The sequence below is a fragment of the Lotus japonicus genome, chromosome 4 (genome assembly GCF_012489685.1).
Source record: "Lotus japonicus ecotype B-129 chromosome 4, LjGifu_v1.2".
Taxonomy (NCBI): domain Eukaryota; kingdom Viridiplantae; phylum Streptophyta; class Magnoliopsida; order Fabales; family Fabaceae; genus Lotus; species Lotus japonicus.
The window spans coordinates 30,570,457-30,583,949 of NC_080044.1; the positions used below are offsets into that span (position 1 = coordinate 30,570,457).

The window sequence follows — 13,493 nt, forward strand, 5'->3', positions numbered from 1 at the left end:
CTGGCTGGAGGAAGTCAATTTCTTAGGCCATGTGATCTCAAAGGAAGGCATAGCTGTGGATCCAGCGAAGGTAGAGACTGTTTTGGCTTGGGAGCAACCAAAGACAGTGACAGAAATCAGAAGTTTTGTGGGTTTAGCTGGATACTATAGACGCTTCATGATAGCTCCTTTGCAAGTGTACAAAGTTGCCCGTAGTAATAAATTATCGATCCCTCGAGGATTGTAATTCAATACTAATTATATTAACTTCTAGTATTTAGATTATGAAAATAAAAACCAATTTTAAGGATTGTAACAATCACTAATAAAAAGTAAAAGCGAAAATCAAATAGTTTATGAAATCAGATGAGAAAGATAGTACTTGGGTCCTGTTTCACCTATTCGGCTTATGCCTTTATTCTAACAATGTTCATATGAATTTAATAAACTCCTCTACAGCGATTTAGCCTATGTTCTAGGATGTTGATAACTCACACGCCCTAGACTTTCAATTCAATTACTAAGTCTGTTTTACGAGCACCTAGACCAGGGAATTGAAGATTAAGTTCTATTTAAACTAGCCAACGCAATTAGGGTCTACTCTTGAATCAAGCAGTAGGGAACGCCTAATCTAATTGTTTCCTTGTTTCTCTAATTCCTAATCAACTTCCGTTCTCATAAGAATCAGTAAACTACTCGCATGCATTCAAGTATAATCAAGATAAATTGAAACAACTACGTAGATTACTAAACAAAATTCATATGAAGCAAAGGTTCGAATCAAAACATAATCCTAAAAAGGATCCACACCCAAGTACTAAAAGAGGTTTAACCAAGCATGGTCATAATCAAGAATTTAAGAGATAAGAAAAATAGCACCTAAAATCTCCAGGAGAAACCTTGCAAAAGCTCTCAAAACCCTAAGAAGTCTGTGCCCAATTCCAATCACCAAAAACTCCCAAATAATCTATAACTACTACAAAGGGATAACTTTTGGTCACTATTCACATTAGGGTTTTTCAGAAATGCTTCGCAGGTGCACCATAAGGATCCTCTTTGTCATTTACCTTTTTGTTGGTGTTAACCAAAAGGTTGAAAAATGATCAGTGATTTTTTGCTGAACCTTTTAGAGGAAATCTTTGTCATTTACCTTTTTGTTGGTGTTAACTTTTTGGAAAACTTTTTTAATGTTTTGTGAGAAAAAAACTTTTATGGGGTTCATTTGCTTTTGATCATGGGTATAAAAGGGACTGGTGTTGAATGGATATCAGGCATAAACGTTCAACATTATTCTGAGAACAAAAATTTGTGTCTTTAAATTGGTAATTGGTAATTCGTTTTTGGTTTTTGATGGCATCGTCTGTTGCAATTGATCCCGTTGTGACCCTGTGCCCTCCAAATCACAATTGGAGGATCAAAGTGAGAGTTGTTCGACTATGGATTGCTGATGGGTTTGCTGGGGAAAACAAACCTGCTTCAATGGAGTTGATTTTACTGGATCAACATGTATGTGTGATGTTCTTTTACGCTTTGTTTTTTTTTTATTGTTAGTATTTTGATATTGTGATTTTTTTGCTGAATATGTATGTTAATTTTTCTTCATCTCCCTTAGATTGATTTTGTTATTTGATTGTACTTCAGATAATAATGTAATATTATGTGTCATTTTAGGGTGGAAAAATCCAAGCAACTGTGAGGAAGCTCGTGTTTAGGAAGTGGGGTGAACAGTTCGTGGAAGGAAATGTTTATATCATTACATTTTTTCACTTGATCCCCAATTTGGGTGCCTATCGACCTACTGATCATGCTTTTAGGATTCTTTTTAATCCTAAAACTAAGATCATTCCAGCTGAGAGTAGCATTATCCCAAGGTGGGGATTTTCTCTGAAGGATTCTTCTCAACTTAATGATGATGGCTTCCAGACGGAATACTTAGTTGGTGGGTGTTTTTTAACAATGAGCCTAGGCTATAGATTTTGTTTGAAATTTTCTCATCCAAATATTTCGATGTAGATATGATTGGTTTGTTGACAGCTACCTCTGAGGAAAGGACTTATGTCAAGGATGACATTGTTACAAAGATGATGTTGCTTGAAATTAGTGATGACAAGTATGGCCTATCTTTATTTAAGAAGGATTTGTATATTTGCTTCAGCCTTCTATTGTAAGTTATTTCCTGTTACTATTTTGTATTTATATGTGTGTATATTTTATTTTTTAACAGAGGAAAACTGGAGTGTGCCCTTTTTGGAGAGTATGTCCAGATTGTATTGGACTACCTTAGTTCTAATCCTTTGGAAAAGCCTGTTGTGGTTCTGCAGCTTGCAAAACTTAAGTCATTTAGAGGTACTTTTTTATTTATACAAGGAATTATAATCATATTTGATTTTCACTTAATTTCGGTTGTTTTTATTATAGGTAAGAATGTTCTTCAGAATGTAATGAAAGCATCGAGGATTATCTTTAATCCTGAGGTTGCTGAAGCTGAATCTTTGATGGACCGGTTAGTTTTGAGATGTTTGTTATTTGTAATTTTTAGGTTGACTTGTTTCTGAATTTTCTGATTTGTCTTTTGTTTTATTGTAGCATATCTGGCCTTAATATGCAGCCCAATCAACCTGTGGGGCATATTATTTCTCCTAATCCTTCTGTTCCAATTTTTGAAGATTTTATGAACAACTATCCTAAGAAAACTATATGTGCTTTGAATGAGACTACTGAGGTATTTTGCTATTTTTGTTTTCCAGATTTAAGGTTATTGGTTGTGCAAAGTTAATAGGGTTATTTCTCTGGTTTGTTTGCAGGATGGATTGTTTATTGTTTATGGAACTGTGGTTGGTTTGTTGCAAGATGATCCATGGTGGTATTTTGCATGCAAGTGTCACAAAGCTGTGACTTTTGATGATGGATTATATTTCTGCCCCGGTTGCTGTAAGCATGTTATGGATGTTTCTGCAAGGTGCTGTTCTTGTGACCTGAAATATGAATAGTGTTAACTTTAATTGAATTTTTGATATTTTTGGTAACCAATTTTTTGCTTTGTAGATACAAGATTAAGCTTGAGGTGTTTGATGACACTGATTCTGGAAATTTTATGTTGTTTGACTCTGATGCTCATCATCTCATTAAGAAGTCTTGCAAGGATATGTTGGGAAATTTGAAGGTATCCATTTTATTTTTGTCAGATTAGATAACCCGCATGTAAATAATAACATGGAACACAATTTGTGGCAGATGTGAATTCTTATTTTAATATATTTTGTTCTTGTGTATAATGAATGAATTTCATTTTCTTATTGTAGGATCCTAAATCTGCTGAGATTACTCCCTTGATGGAAGAACAATTGGTAGGGAAAGAATTGCTGTTTAAGGTGGAGAAGAAATCTAATAATTTTTTCCAGTTTGATGACTCTTATTGTGTGAAGCGTATTTGTGATGATCCTTCTATTATAGAAGCCTTTAAGGCACTTTCTGCTGCCCAGACTTCAAATTTGGTAAACCATTGAATAGATTAATTTTGTTTTCAATGGGTTTTCTTGTGTTTATTTGGAATTTGGAATTGATTTCTGACTGATGATATATTTTGATGATGTTTAGGCTAGATGCCCCACTCCTTTGACTGTTGTTAATTCTGCTGGAGATAAGGTAGCAGTTGAGGACCCCTCTGAGTCCTGTGTGGTTTTATCCCCTGAGGTTCTAACCCCTTCTCTTGGTAGTGATCCTTCATATGTGGAAAGCTCTGCTAACATTTTCAAGAGGAAGGCTGATGAAGATTGTAAGAAACCTCCAACTGTTCCTAAACTGAAGATGAAGAATGTCAAAGTGGAGAAGAAGTAGTTATATTAGTATGAAATAATAACCAGTGTAGTGTGCTTCTTTTGATCTATGGGTCACCTAGCAGTTTGGTGGTTCCTCTTTTGTGGTATGTGTGATGATAATGGCATGGGTATCTTTTGGGAGTTATGGCCTATTCGAAAATAGGAGTTTGGTGTTGTGGTTAAGTATGTTACTAAGTACTATGGTTATGTAGCTTGCACTGGTTTGCAACTATGTTGCAGTTGTTAATTAATGAAATATGTTGTTGTGTATTCTTTGTGACTTTTTATATTTTCTATATTTGGTTAGTGTACAATAGAAGAACATTATAATTAGAAATAATGTTTAATGTTTAATTGGTTAAAATACAATATATTTATGTTGTTAGGAGTCTGGTGTTGTTAGAACAAATCCTACCTGGGCCTTCTATTGGTGAAATTGGAAGAAGAAAATAAAGTTGTAGCTTAGAGGAATTTATGTTACCTACTGGTATAATGCTTTAGTTAATTTGAGATGATCCATTGAAAGGAAGTTTAAGCTATCTGCTATCTGATGTGGACATGGTAGGTTTCTGGTTTGATTTGAAGTATGTAGTGGAGAAGTAAGGGTCCTTCGTAACTCTGTTTCTGCTATCACTTGATGTTCAAAGACTAGCTTTTTTCACATGAATATGCCGTTTGAGGAGGACTTGTTCCTGAACATAAGGCATCCAGAGGGTACAATAACCATATCGGAGCTGACGAGGACACTGCTAGAAGAGGACCTGCGTCCAGAGTTGAGGAATGACTTAGTGGAATTCCTTGCCTTTGTGGAGGAAGTACAAGAGCTCAGCCAGCTTGAACTGAAGCTGCTGGAAGAGAAAGAAATCATAGAAAAGAAGCTCAAGACTTCAGAAGAAACTCTGGAGAGGGATGAGCTAAAAGACAGTCTCAACAACATCCAGTATTCACTGGATCGTCTGGAGAAGAAGAGGTCAGAGCAGCGCCAGGAGTGCAGAAGAATGAGGAGGGATCCTCCATTCTAGACTTTAGAAAAAGAAAATATATGATGTAAACATATGATGAAAAGTGAATAAAGAAAATATTTTGCAAGCACAGAGTGACAAATATATATATATATATATATATGCATAGATAATCACAAACGAAAAAGCAAAATAAAAAAAGAACTAAAAATTAAACAGAAGTTAAAATCAAACAAAGTTAAGAGGGAAAAACGAAGAGATCCTAAAGCTAATGTTTATCAGTGCGACGCAGAAGTTCCATCATCATTTGCTTCATATCAATCAGCATGGACTCATGAATATCAAGACGTTGTTCCATGATGTCGAGTCTGGACGAGCTTGACTGTGTAGAACTGGAAGGAACATTCTGAGCAGCTTGAGGAGCTGGAATGGAAGCAGAAGCAACAGGAGTAAAAACCACTGGTGCAAGTGCTTGGCATCTAAGTGCTTCAGCTTCAGCTTCAAGTCTTTCTGCCTCTAACCGAGCTTCTTCAGCTTGAGCTGCTGCTTGACGTGCAGCTTCTTCTGCTTGTTCTTTCTTTCTTCTGGCCTCTTCAATAGCTTCAAGAAGCTTATGTCTCTGTTGTTGTTCATGAAGAGCCACTCTTCTGGCAAACCTCTGCTTAGCAGCTGCTATCCTCTGATCCCTTTCAGCAATGAGATGACTCATCATAGAAGGGACCTGAGCAACTAACCAAGTACTCATATTATCCCATTCCTCAGCAATAGAGTCAGGATTCTCACTCAGGTCAGTGTGACCTTGCACGTTGCGTAGCATCAAAGAAGCTTCTTGATTAAACACATTGATGCACTCGGAGAGAGAGGTGGGTCTGAGATGAGTGTAGGGAACTATGGAGAGGTATTGGTCTGGAGAGGTTGGGTGATTGCTGCTGTGTGCCTCATAAACACCTTGAGGAGAGCCAATGTTAAAGTTTTGAACATGTTGTTCAGAGGCAACAAGGTGAGGTTCAGAGGTTTCAACCAGAGGATTGGGTGATCTAACTGAAGAGTGGTTAGACACAGATTGTTCTGGGTCTGGTTGAACTGGCTCTTGTTGGATAGGGTCAGGTTGAGCCTGTTGAGCTAAAGGGTCTGCCTCATGTAAAGGATTGGCCAAGATAGGTTCATCTGGGTCAACTAGACGTTCAGGTCTAGGGCCAGGATATCTCCTAGGGCTTGGACAAGTGAGGTAATACTCTTCTAGGGAAGACACCTTTTCTTTTCTGACCTCCATGAATTTCCGAATGGATTCAGAGTTGTTGGAAGGGGAGGAGTCAGCAACATTGATTGGGAATGATACAGGTGTATAGACACTTGATGAATCTGTATCAGTGGTTCTGGCAACCAGACGTTCTGATGCTCTAGGGACAGAGTGATCAGAAGTTCTGGGTTCAGGTTCTGGTTGGTTAAGTTCTGGTTGATCAGGGATGATGGGTTCAGAAGTTAATGGGTTGTATTGGATGGTAATAGGTGAGGTTGGATCAGAGGGTCCGGTAGGTTGGTTCTGAAGCATATTCCAGAGAGGTGCTTCATTTGGAGAAGGTTGGAAAAATGAAGACCTTGGTGAATTGGGTGGTGAAGTGGTTTGTGTGTCTGGTTGGGACTCTGGGATAGAAGTGAGTGGGTTGGAGGAATGTTTCAGCATAGCAGAGATGGGGAGTGCATCAAATGTATCTAAATCATCAATCGAAGCCATAACAGACTTACTTGATGATCGTGCTGAAGACCGAGTCATTCTGACAGGAGTCTCAATCCTTCTGATCACTTGAGCAGCAGGTTCCACATTTGTAAGCTTCACCACAAGTCTGACTTGTTTCTTCTTTTTCTTAGGACCAACGTTATCATCACCACCAGCATCAGGCTTGATGGTTTCATCATGTTTCCTCTTTGGCTGGTCAGCCTTATTCTTCTTCTTCTGAGAGCCATCAGATTCCTCAGAGGATTCTTCTAAGACCATCTTCCTCTGAACTTTCCTCTTGGGAGGAGAGTCAAACTCTTGAGCTGGCGGCAGTCTTCGGAAGAATTCATCTAGATCAATTTCAAAGCGTTGAGCCCTTAGGTCTTCAACATAGCACCTAATAGCTTCTGGGTTGTCTGCCTGTGTCCATAGAGGGTAGTCATTCAGAGGCACCCTTCTCTTTCTGATTTCAGAAGATGTGTCTTCATGAGCTGGGGCGATTTTCTTCTTGACCAGACCCATCTTCCTTAGAGAATTGGCAGTGAAGACATCACTGACAATGGTGGTCAGATCCTCTATGCATCCAGCGTTGATCAGATCTTGCACAAGGTTGCTCTCAATGAAGAGATCTGATAGAAATCTCCCTAAAGGGATATACTTGATTGCTGATTTGATGGAGGCAGTAGTTCTGGACTTCTTGATACACTCCTTCAAGTAAGAGAACAGGAAGAAGGGAAGGCAGATCTTCTGCTTGTCTTGAATGAAAAATAACATCGTCTTCTGGCTGAAGTTGATGTAATCTGGGGAACTGCCCTTTGGTCTCTGGTTGATACAGTTGAGCAGAATCTTGTGCCAGATTCTGAGCTTGGGATGAAGGTCCAGCACCTTGTAATCAGTCTTGCCCGATTTGTATGTGGTGTACAGGGCCTTGTTGGTCTCATCCTTCGTTTTGGGTTTCAGCTTCGATTCAGTGAGTTGAAATCGATACCCATGTGCAGACTCTGCACCCAGTAGGTTCACGAATGATTTCTCTGTAACTATGATCCTCCTTCCAAGAATGTGGGATACCACCTGAGTGTCATCGCAGTCAGCGTGTTTCCAGAATTCCTTGACCAATTTGTCATACACCGATCCTCGAAGCCTGTTGAAGTAATTTTCCCAGCCTTGAACACGGACTTCAGGACGAATGTCATACCCATTTGCAGCAAGATTGTCTAGGTCGAATCTCCATTCTGCCAGTACTTGAAGTTCTTCAGGAGCATACACACAATGAACGGCACAGCCCCGTTCTGCAATCGGAATTACTTGCTCTTGACCTTGATCAGGAGCTTCAGGACCCATTTGGCCTGTAGCTTGACCCACAACCATGTGAGGGAAACTTGTTGCTTCAGCGGCTTCATTTCTGGTTTGTCTCACCATTGTTGGAGCGGTTGAAGGTTTTGGGTAGAAGATGAAGGTTAAAGATGAATAGAGAGCGAGAGAGAGATCGTGGGTAAGCAGTTTTTGAAAAAACAGAAGAGAGAGAGTAAAAACCGAAAGTGTAGGAGATCGTGTGTGTATAGTGGGTTTTGTCAAATAACCGTTGTTGATTCAAAAAGAATTTTAAGATCAACGGTTAAAAATTAAAGACATGATAGTAACAGTAAATACACGTATCACACACAGGAGAGAAGCACATCTACACACATCATGACAGACTGTCACACGGGCACAAGGAACTATGCATCAGAGATACTGACACACGTGTTACTGTCTCAGCTTCAGAGTCAGCACCAATGGGTACATACACTCTGATGGAGTTACCTTCTGGACTAGACATCTTCTGATCAAGAAGTATCATAGTCAGAGGTTCTGATCTATCTTCACTATGGACAAAAGTCCATATTCAGATTTTTCAGAATAAAATTAAATCTATCCTCTGCTAAGGGCTTTGTAAAGATATCTGCCCATTGATGGTCAGTATCAATAAACTTCAGAAGAAGTAGGCCCTTCTGTACATAATCTTTAATAAAGTGATACTTTACCTCAATGTGCTTTGCCCTTGAATGTAAGATAGGATTCTTACTCAATGATATTGCAGCAGTGTTATCACAATAGATTGGGATATTGCTCTCAAGGATCTGATAGTCCTCCAGCTGATGTTTCATCCAGAGCATCTGGGTGCTGCATATTTCTGCTGAGATATATTCTGCCTCTGCAGTTGATAGAGCAATTGTTGATTGCCTCTTGCTTGCCCATGAGACTAAATTGCTTCCCAGAAATTGACAATTTCCAGAAGTGTTTTTTCTCTCTGTTCTATCTCCAGCATAATCAGCATCACAATAACCTGAAAGCTTATACTCTGATGTTTTCTTATACATCAAGCCAAGGTTAGTGGTGTCTTTCAGATACCTTAGGATCCTCTTAACAGCAGTTAAGTGGGTTTCCCTTGGATCTGATTGGAAACGAGCACATAAGTGAACACTAAATAATATATCTGGCCTAGATGCAGTTAAGTATAGAAGTGAACCTATCATACCACGATAGAGCTTCTGACATACTTTACCACCACTTTCATCTTCTTTCTCCAGAATGCATGTAGGATGCATTGGAGTCTTGGCCATTGTAGATTCCAGCATATTGAACTTCTTCAGAAGTTCTTTAGTGTACTTGCTCTGATGGATATATGTTCCTTCTGGTGTTTGATCAACTTGTATTCCCAGAAAGTACTTGAGTTCTCCCATCATACTCATCTCAAATTCAGCCTGCATCATCTTAGAAAATTCTTTGCATAGAGATTGATTAGCAGAACCAAATATAATATCATCAACATAGATTTGCACAATTAAGATATCATCTTTATAAGTTTTGCAAAAGAGAGTTGTATCTACTTTACCCCTTACAAACTCGTTCTCCAGAAGGAATGAGCTGATGCTCTGGGAACTTGCTTCAGACCATAGAGTGACTTCTTCAATTTGAACACATGGTCTGGCTTCTTCTCATCTTCAAAACCTGGGGGTTGATGAACATAGACTTCCTCTGAAATATAACCATTTAGGAAGGCACTCTTCACATCCATCTGATGAAGAACTATGTTATGATTCACTGAGAAAGAGATCAACAGTCTGATTGCTTCTAGTCTTGCTACTGGAGCAAATGTTTCTGTGTAGTCTATTCCTTCCTGCTGGCTGTAGCCTTGAGCAACTAGCCTTGCCTTGTTTCTGACTACATCTCCTTTCTCATTCAACTTGTTTCTGAACACCCATTTTGTAGACTTCTGATCAGGGGAGCGCTTCGTATAGGAAGTTGTGAAGCTGATTGATCAGAGTCAGAGGGAAAGCACAGATCCTCTGACCGTTGTATCTTCTGATTCTGAGCTCAGAGGGAAGTACATGGTCTTCAGAGTTTCTTGCTTCTGGACATCAGAGAACTCTTCCGAGTTTGGATTGTTAGAGTCTTCTACACCATCAGAGCTTCTGAGTCTTCAGAGTCTTTTGGTTGTCAGATCTTCTGGATCTTCAGAACTTCTAGTGACTGAGTCCATATCAGAGTTTGTAAGACTTCAGATCTTCTGAAGCTTTTCCACTGTTCAGAGTGAACATGGAGAATGCGAAAGCGTTGCTTGGGTCACTCTTTATGCACAGTGCTTCTGATTTGTGTGAGACAGAATCAAGGTCAGAGCCTGTAAATAGCACACTCAGAAAAATACGTTAGAGTACCATAATTGTTCACATCATATTGTACTTAACTGTGACATTTCTGCCTTGGGTTACCTTTTTCTTGTATGGAAAACTGTTTTATAGGTTGGTACTGCTAAAGGTGAGTAGTCAAGTGACACTCAGTGCAAAATTTATTTTTGGTCTTTCTATATTGGATCATTTGAAATTCTGTATCTCCTTTTAGTCAGAAAAAGTTGTTTTTCTATTTAAAATTACTTTTTCTAGCAATTTAACTTTAATGGAAAGAGTTTAAGAAAGTCGTTTATAAGCTGTTGTCAATGGCAGACAAGTGAGATCCTCATTTTTATCATATCACCATTTGAAATCCTATTTTGTCTAATTTTCTGGGAATTATGAATGCATTTGATAGAGTGGTTGACCTCTGCCCACCGAGCTCCAAATGGAAAATAAAAGTGAGAGTTATTCGTAGGTGGTTTTTACCTGCTGTTCTTATAAATGAAGCACCATCTACTTTGGAGATGGTTTTTATGGACCAAAATGTATGTATAATTTAGCTTTTTCATATTTTACTATTCAGCTATTAGAGTTGAATAATATTGCCTAACCTCTATTTTAATTAGGGAGATAAAATACAAGCATCTTTAGGGAAGGCCATGTTCCGTAAGTGGGCTCACCAATTTGTTGAAGGCAGTGTGTATGAGATATCCTTTTTGATTGTTTTGCCTGCTAAAGGATCATTCCGTGCTACTAAGCATGCGTATAGGTTATTATTTAGTGGGAAAACGAAGGTTATTGAGTCGGACTGCAATTTAATTCCAATGTCAGGATTGTCACTTAGATCTTCTAAAGATCTTAATTGTCCTGAAATTCAAACTGATTTTTTAGTTGGTAAGTTAACTACTTGATTTGCATGATTTTCATGTTTGCAGAATTGTTTTATTTTGGTTGTAATTTTATTTTTATGATTATTGATGTCAGATATGGTGGGGTTGTTAACTGCTATATCTACTCAGAGAATTCAATTAGGTGGATTGGAAGAAATGAAGATGATTATGATGGAGTTATCTGATGAGAAGTAATTTCTCTAATATTTGGGATTATTGAGAGAGTCTTTCTAATTGTATGTTAAAAATTAGTTTAGTTAAGTGTTGATATCATCTAATTTATAACATTTCTAATAGGGGTAAAGTTGTATTTCTTGTGCTTGGGGACTGTGTGAGGATTGTGACTGAATATTTATTGATTCATACCAATGAGAAGCCTGTGGTTGTTGTCCAATATGCCAAGATTAAGAAATGCAGACGTAAGTTAACTGTTTGTTGATTGTTTGAACACCAGTTTCTTTCATGGCTTGTATTTAATTTATGCTTATTTTGAGATATAGATGGTTGGTCAATTGGTGCATAAATTTTTACTCGCTGTAGGTGCAAATTTGCTTCAGACATTGATACCTGCTGCTAAAATTAGCTAAATGCTATATTGACGAAGTTATATCGTTTAAGAACAGGTATGCAAACAAGTTTTTGATTTGATTAATCAAATGTAAATAATTTAATTTTATTTATTTGAAAATACTGATTAATGTATTCAACCATATTTTTATAGGATTCTGCAAGTGGTATAGATGTGGTGGACCTGTGGGTGATCTATCTTTTCTGAATTCTTCGTATCCAAAGATTGATGAAATTAGAGTGATATATCCAATTCAGGTATTTTGCTGGTGGAAAATGGATTGTTAAATCTATATTTGGGTATAGTCTTGTCATTTGAAGTTTGTTTGTTTGATGCACTAATTGATTGAGGTGTTTGGATGTTTAGGACTTGAAGGATTTGGATTATGTGTGTTCTTTCTATGAACCAATGGGACATAATGGACTCTGTCTTAATGTCGATGAAAACTATTGCAATGTTTATGAAGTGTGTGATTTCGGCAGGTCCATAGTGTTTAATTACTATGACATATGGGAAGCATATGAAGCTTCTTCTTTTTGTGAAAAAAAGGCAGTGGTATGCTGATTGATTAGTATGAAATCTAAAGTGCAGTTGGTGTTTTTAATTATCTGTATGTTAGTTTAAGTTTTTATATTCTTTGGTGAATGCAGGCAAATATTTCTTGTGGGGGTTTAGCTGTTGAATTTGATAAAACCGAAGATGTTGTTCAACATTTTGTAAGCACAGAAGGTGGAAGTGAGGCCTCTAATTCTATTATTGGAAATCTTTGTTACCATGCAAAAGGTTGTCTGTTGAGGGATCTTCTAAGGATGATGATGAAGGTTGTGAGAACAATTGTGCTGATGTGAAGGCAAGGAAGATTTAGGTGATATCAAATTACTTGGAGTGTTAGGTTGGAGTAATATTCAGTACTATAGATTTGTATTTTTTGGGGTTGATGTTGGAAGTATCTAATGTAAGCTATTTAGTATTTAAATTTCTTAGAAAGATGGAGTATGGTGTTTGTTGTATATTGTAGTTGTCTAATTTTTTTGTTATCAAAGTTGTATGCCGTAATTTTCCTTCTATGTGGACTGGAAGTTTTTAGTTTTCTACATTTTAAAATTATAAGACTATTGTATCTGGATTTGTAGATGTCATCTGATAAAGATAATAAAGGGAGATAATATGTTGAGTCATGGACCATTATATTTTATTTAACCTTTGTAATTTTTATTTATATCTTTGTTTTATAAGTAGTTCATATTTTGATTTGTTCGATAAAGCAAATAAGGTTAAAATATATTTTATGGTTTTTTATTTTGTTTGGGATTTGATTAAAAACGATCGAATGCGTATAATTGTTTAAGGATATTTTATTTAGATTTGATATATTTATTTATTTAATTTATATGTGTTTTTTTCAGTTATATCGTGTGTAATTAATATATCATCTGGCCAGGGTTGTTAGTAAGGCAATTTTTTTTTTTTAAATATGTTGTTGCAATCTAAGTATCCAGGATATTGAAATTTTTTAATAATTATTTATTTGTTAATATAAAAATTTAATAAAATAATACTAATAGTTTAGTTTAGTTATTTGAATAACTATTATTAGAATAGCATTAAAGATTAGTGATTAACTTTTTTTTAAAATTTGGAAACAATTAAGTGAAATTTAAATATTTTATATTAATTAAAAAATTGGTAGTATAAGATATAATAGCATTATTTATTTTTTTATCAACAATGAAACGATTTAACTTTTAAAATTATAATATGTTAGAACTTGTATATTGTAAAATTTTATTTACTAGAATTTAAATTTATTTTCCTTGTTATAATTATTTGTTATTATAATTCTTGAAGTTATTTTCAATATGATATTTATAGATCAAATTATTTAAAGAATATTTAAAATAAAACA

The 13,493-nt window shown here is 36.6% G+C and overlaps 1 protein-coding gene across 1 annotated transcript; it reads left to right on the forward strand.

Annotated features, from left to right (window-relative positions):
- The first annotated feature begins 1,149 nt into the window (after positions 1-1,149).
- Positions 1,150-3,986, forward strand: LOC130713661 (replication protein A 70 kDa DNA-binding subunit C-like). Its single transcript, XM_057563445.1, has 10 exons — positions 1,150-1,485; positions 1,651-1,918; positions 2,014-2,089; positions 2,204-2,325; positions 2,398-2,482; positions 2,566-2,701; positions 2,784-2,938; positions 3,025-3,142; positions 3,282-3,473; positions 3,577-3,986. Exons 1-10 carry the CDS (start codon positions 1,330-1,332, stop codon positions 3,814-3,816), a joined length of 1,548 nt encoding a protein of 515 aa, XP_057419428.1. The 5' UTR covers positions 1,150-1,329; the 3' UTR covers positions 3,817-3,986.
- Positions 3,987-13,493: the final 9,507 nt, after the last annotated feature.

Bases quoted from the DNA above. Each gene is read 5' to 3' on its own strand.
- LOC130713661 (XM_057563445.1), top strand. From the start codon at position 1,330: ATGGCATCGTCTGTTGCAATTGATCCCGTTGTGACCCTGTGCCCTCCA. The intron at 1,486-1,650 runs GTATGTGTGATG...GTGTCATTTTAG, and splicing joins TGATTTTACTGGATCAACAT to GGTGGAAAAATCCAAGCAAC. The intron at 2,483-2,565 runs GTTAGTTTTGAG...GTTTTATTGTAG, and splicing joins GCTGAATCTTTGATGGACCG to CATATCTGGCCTTAATATGC.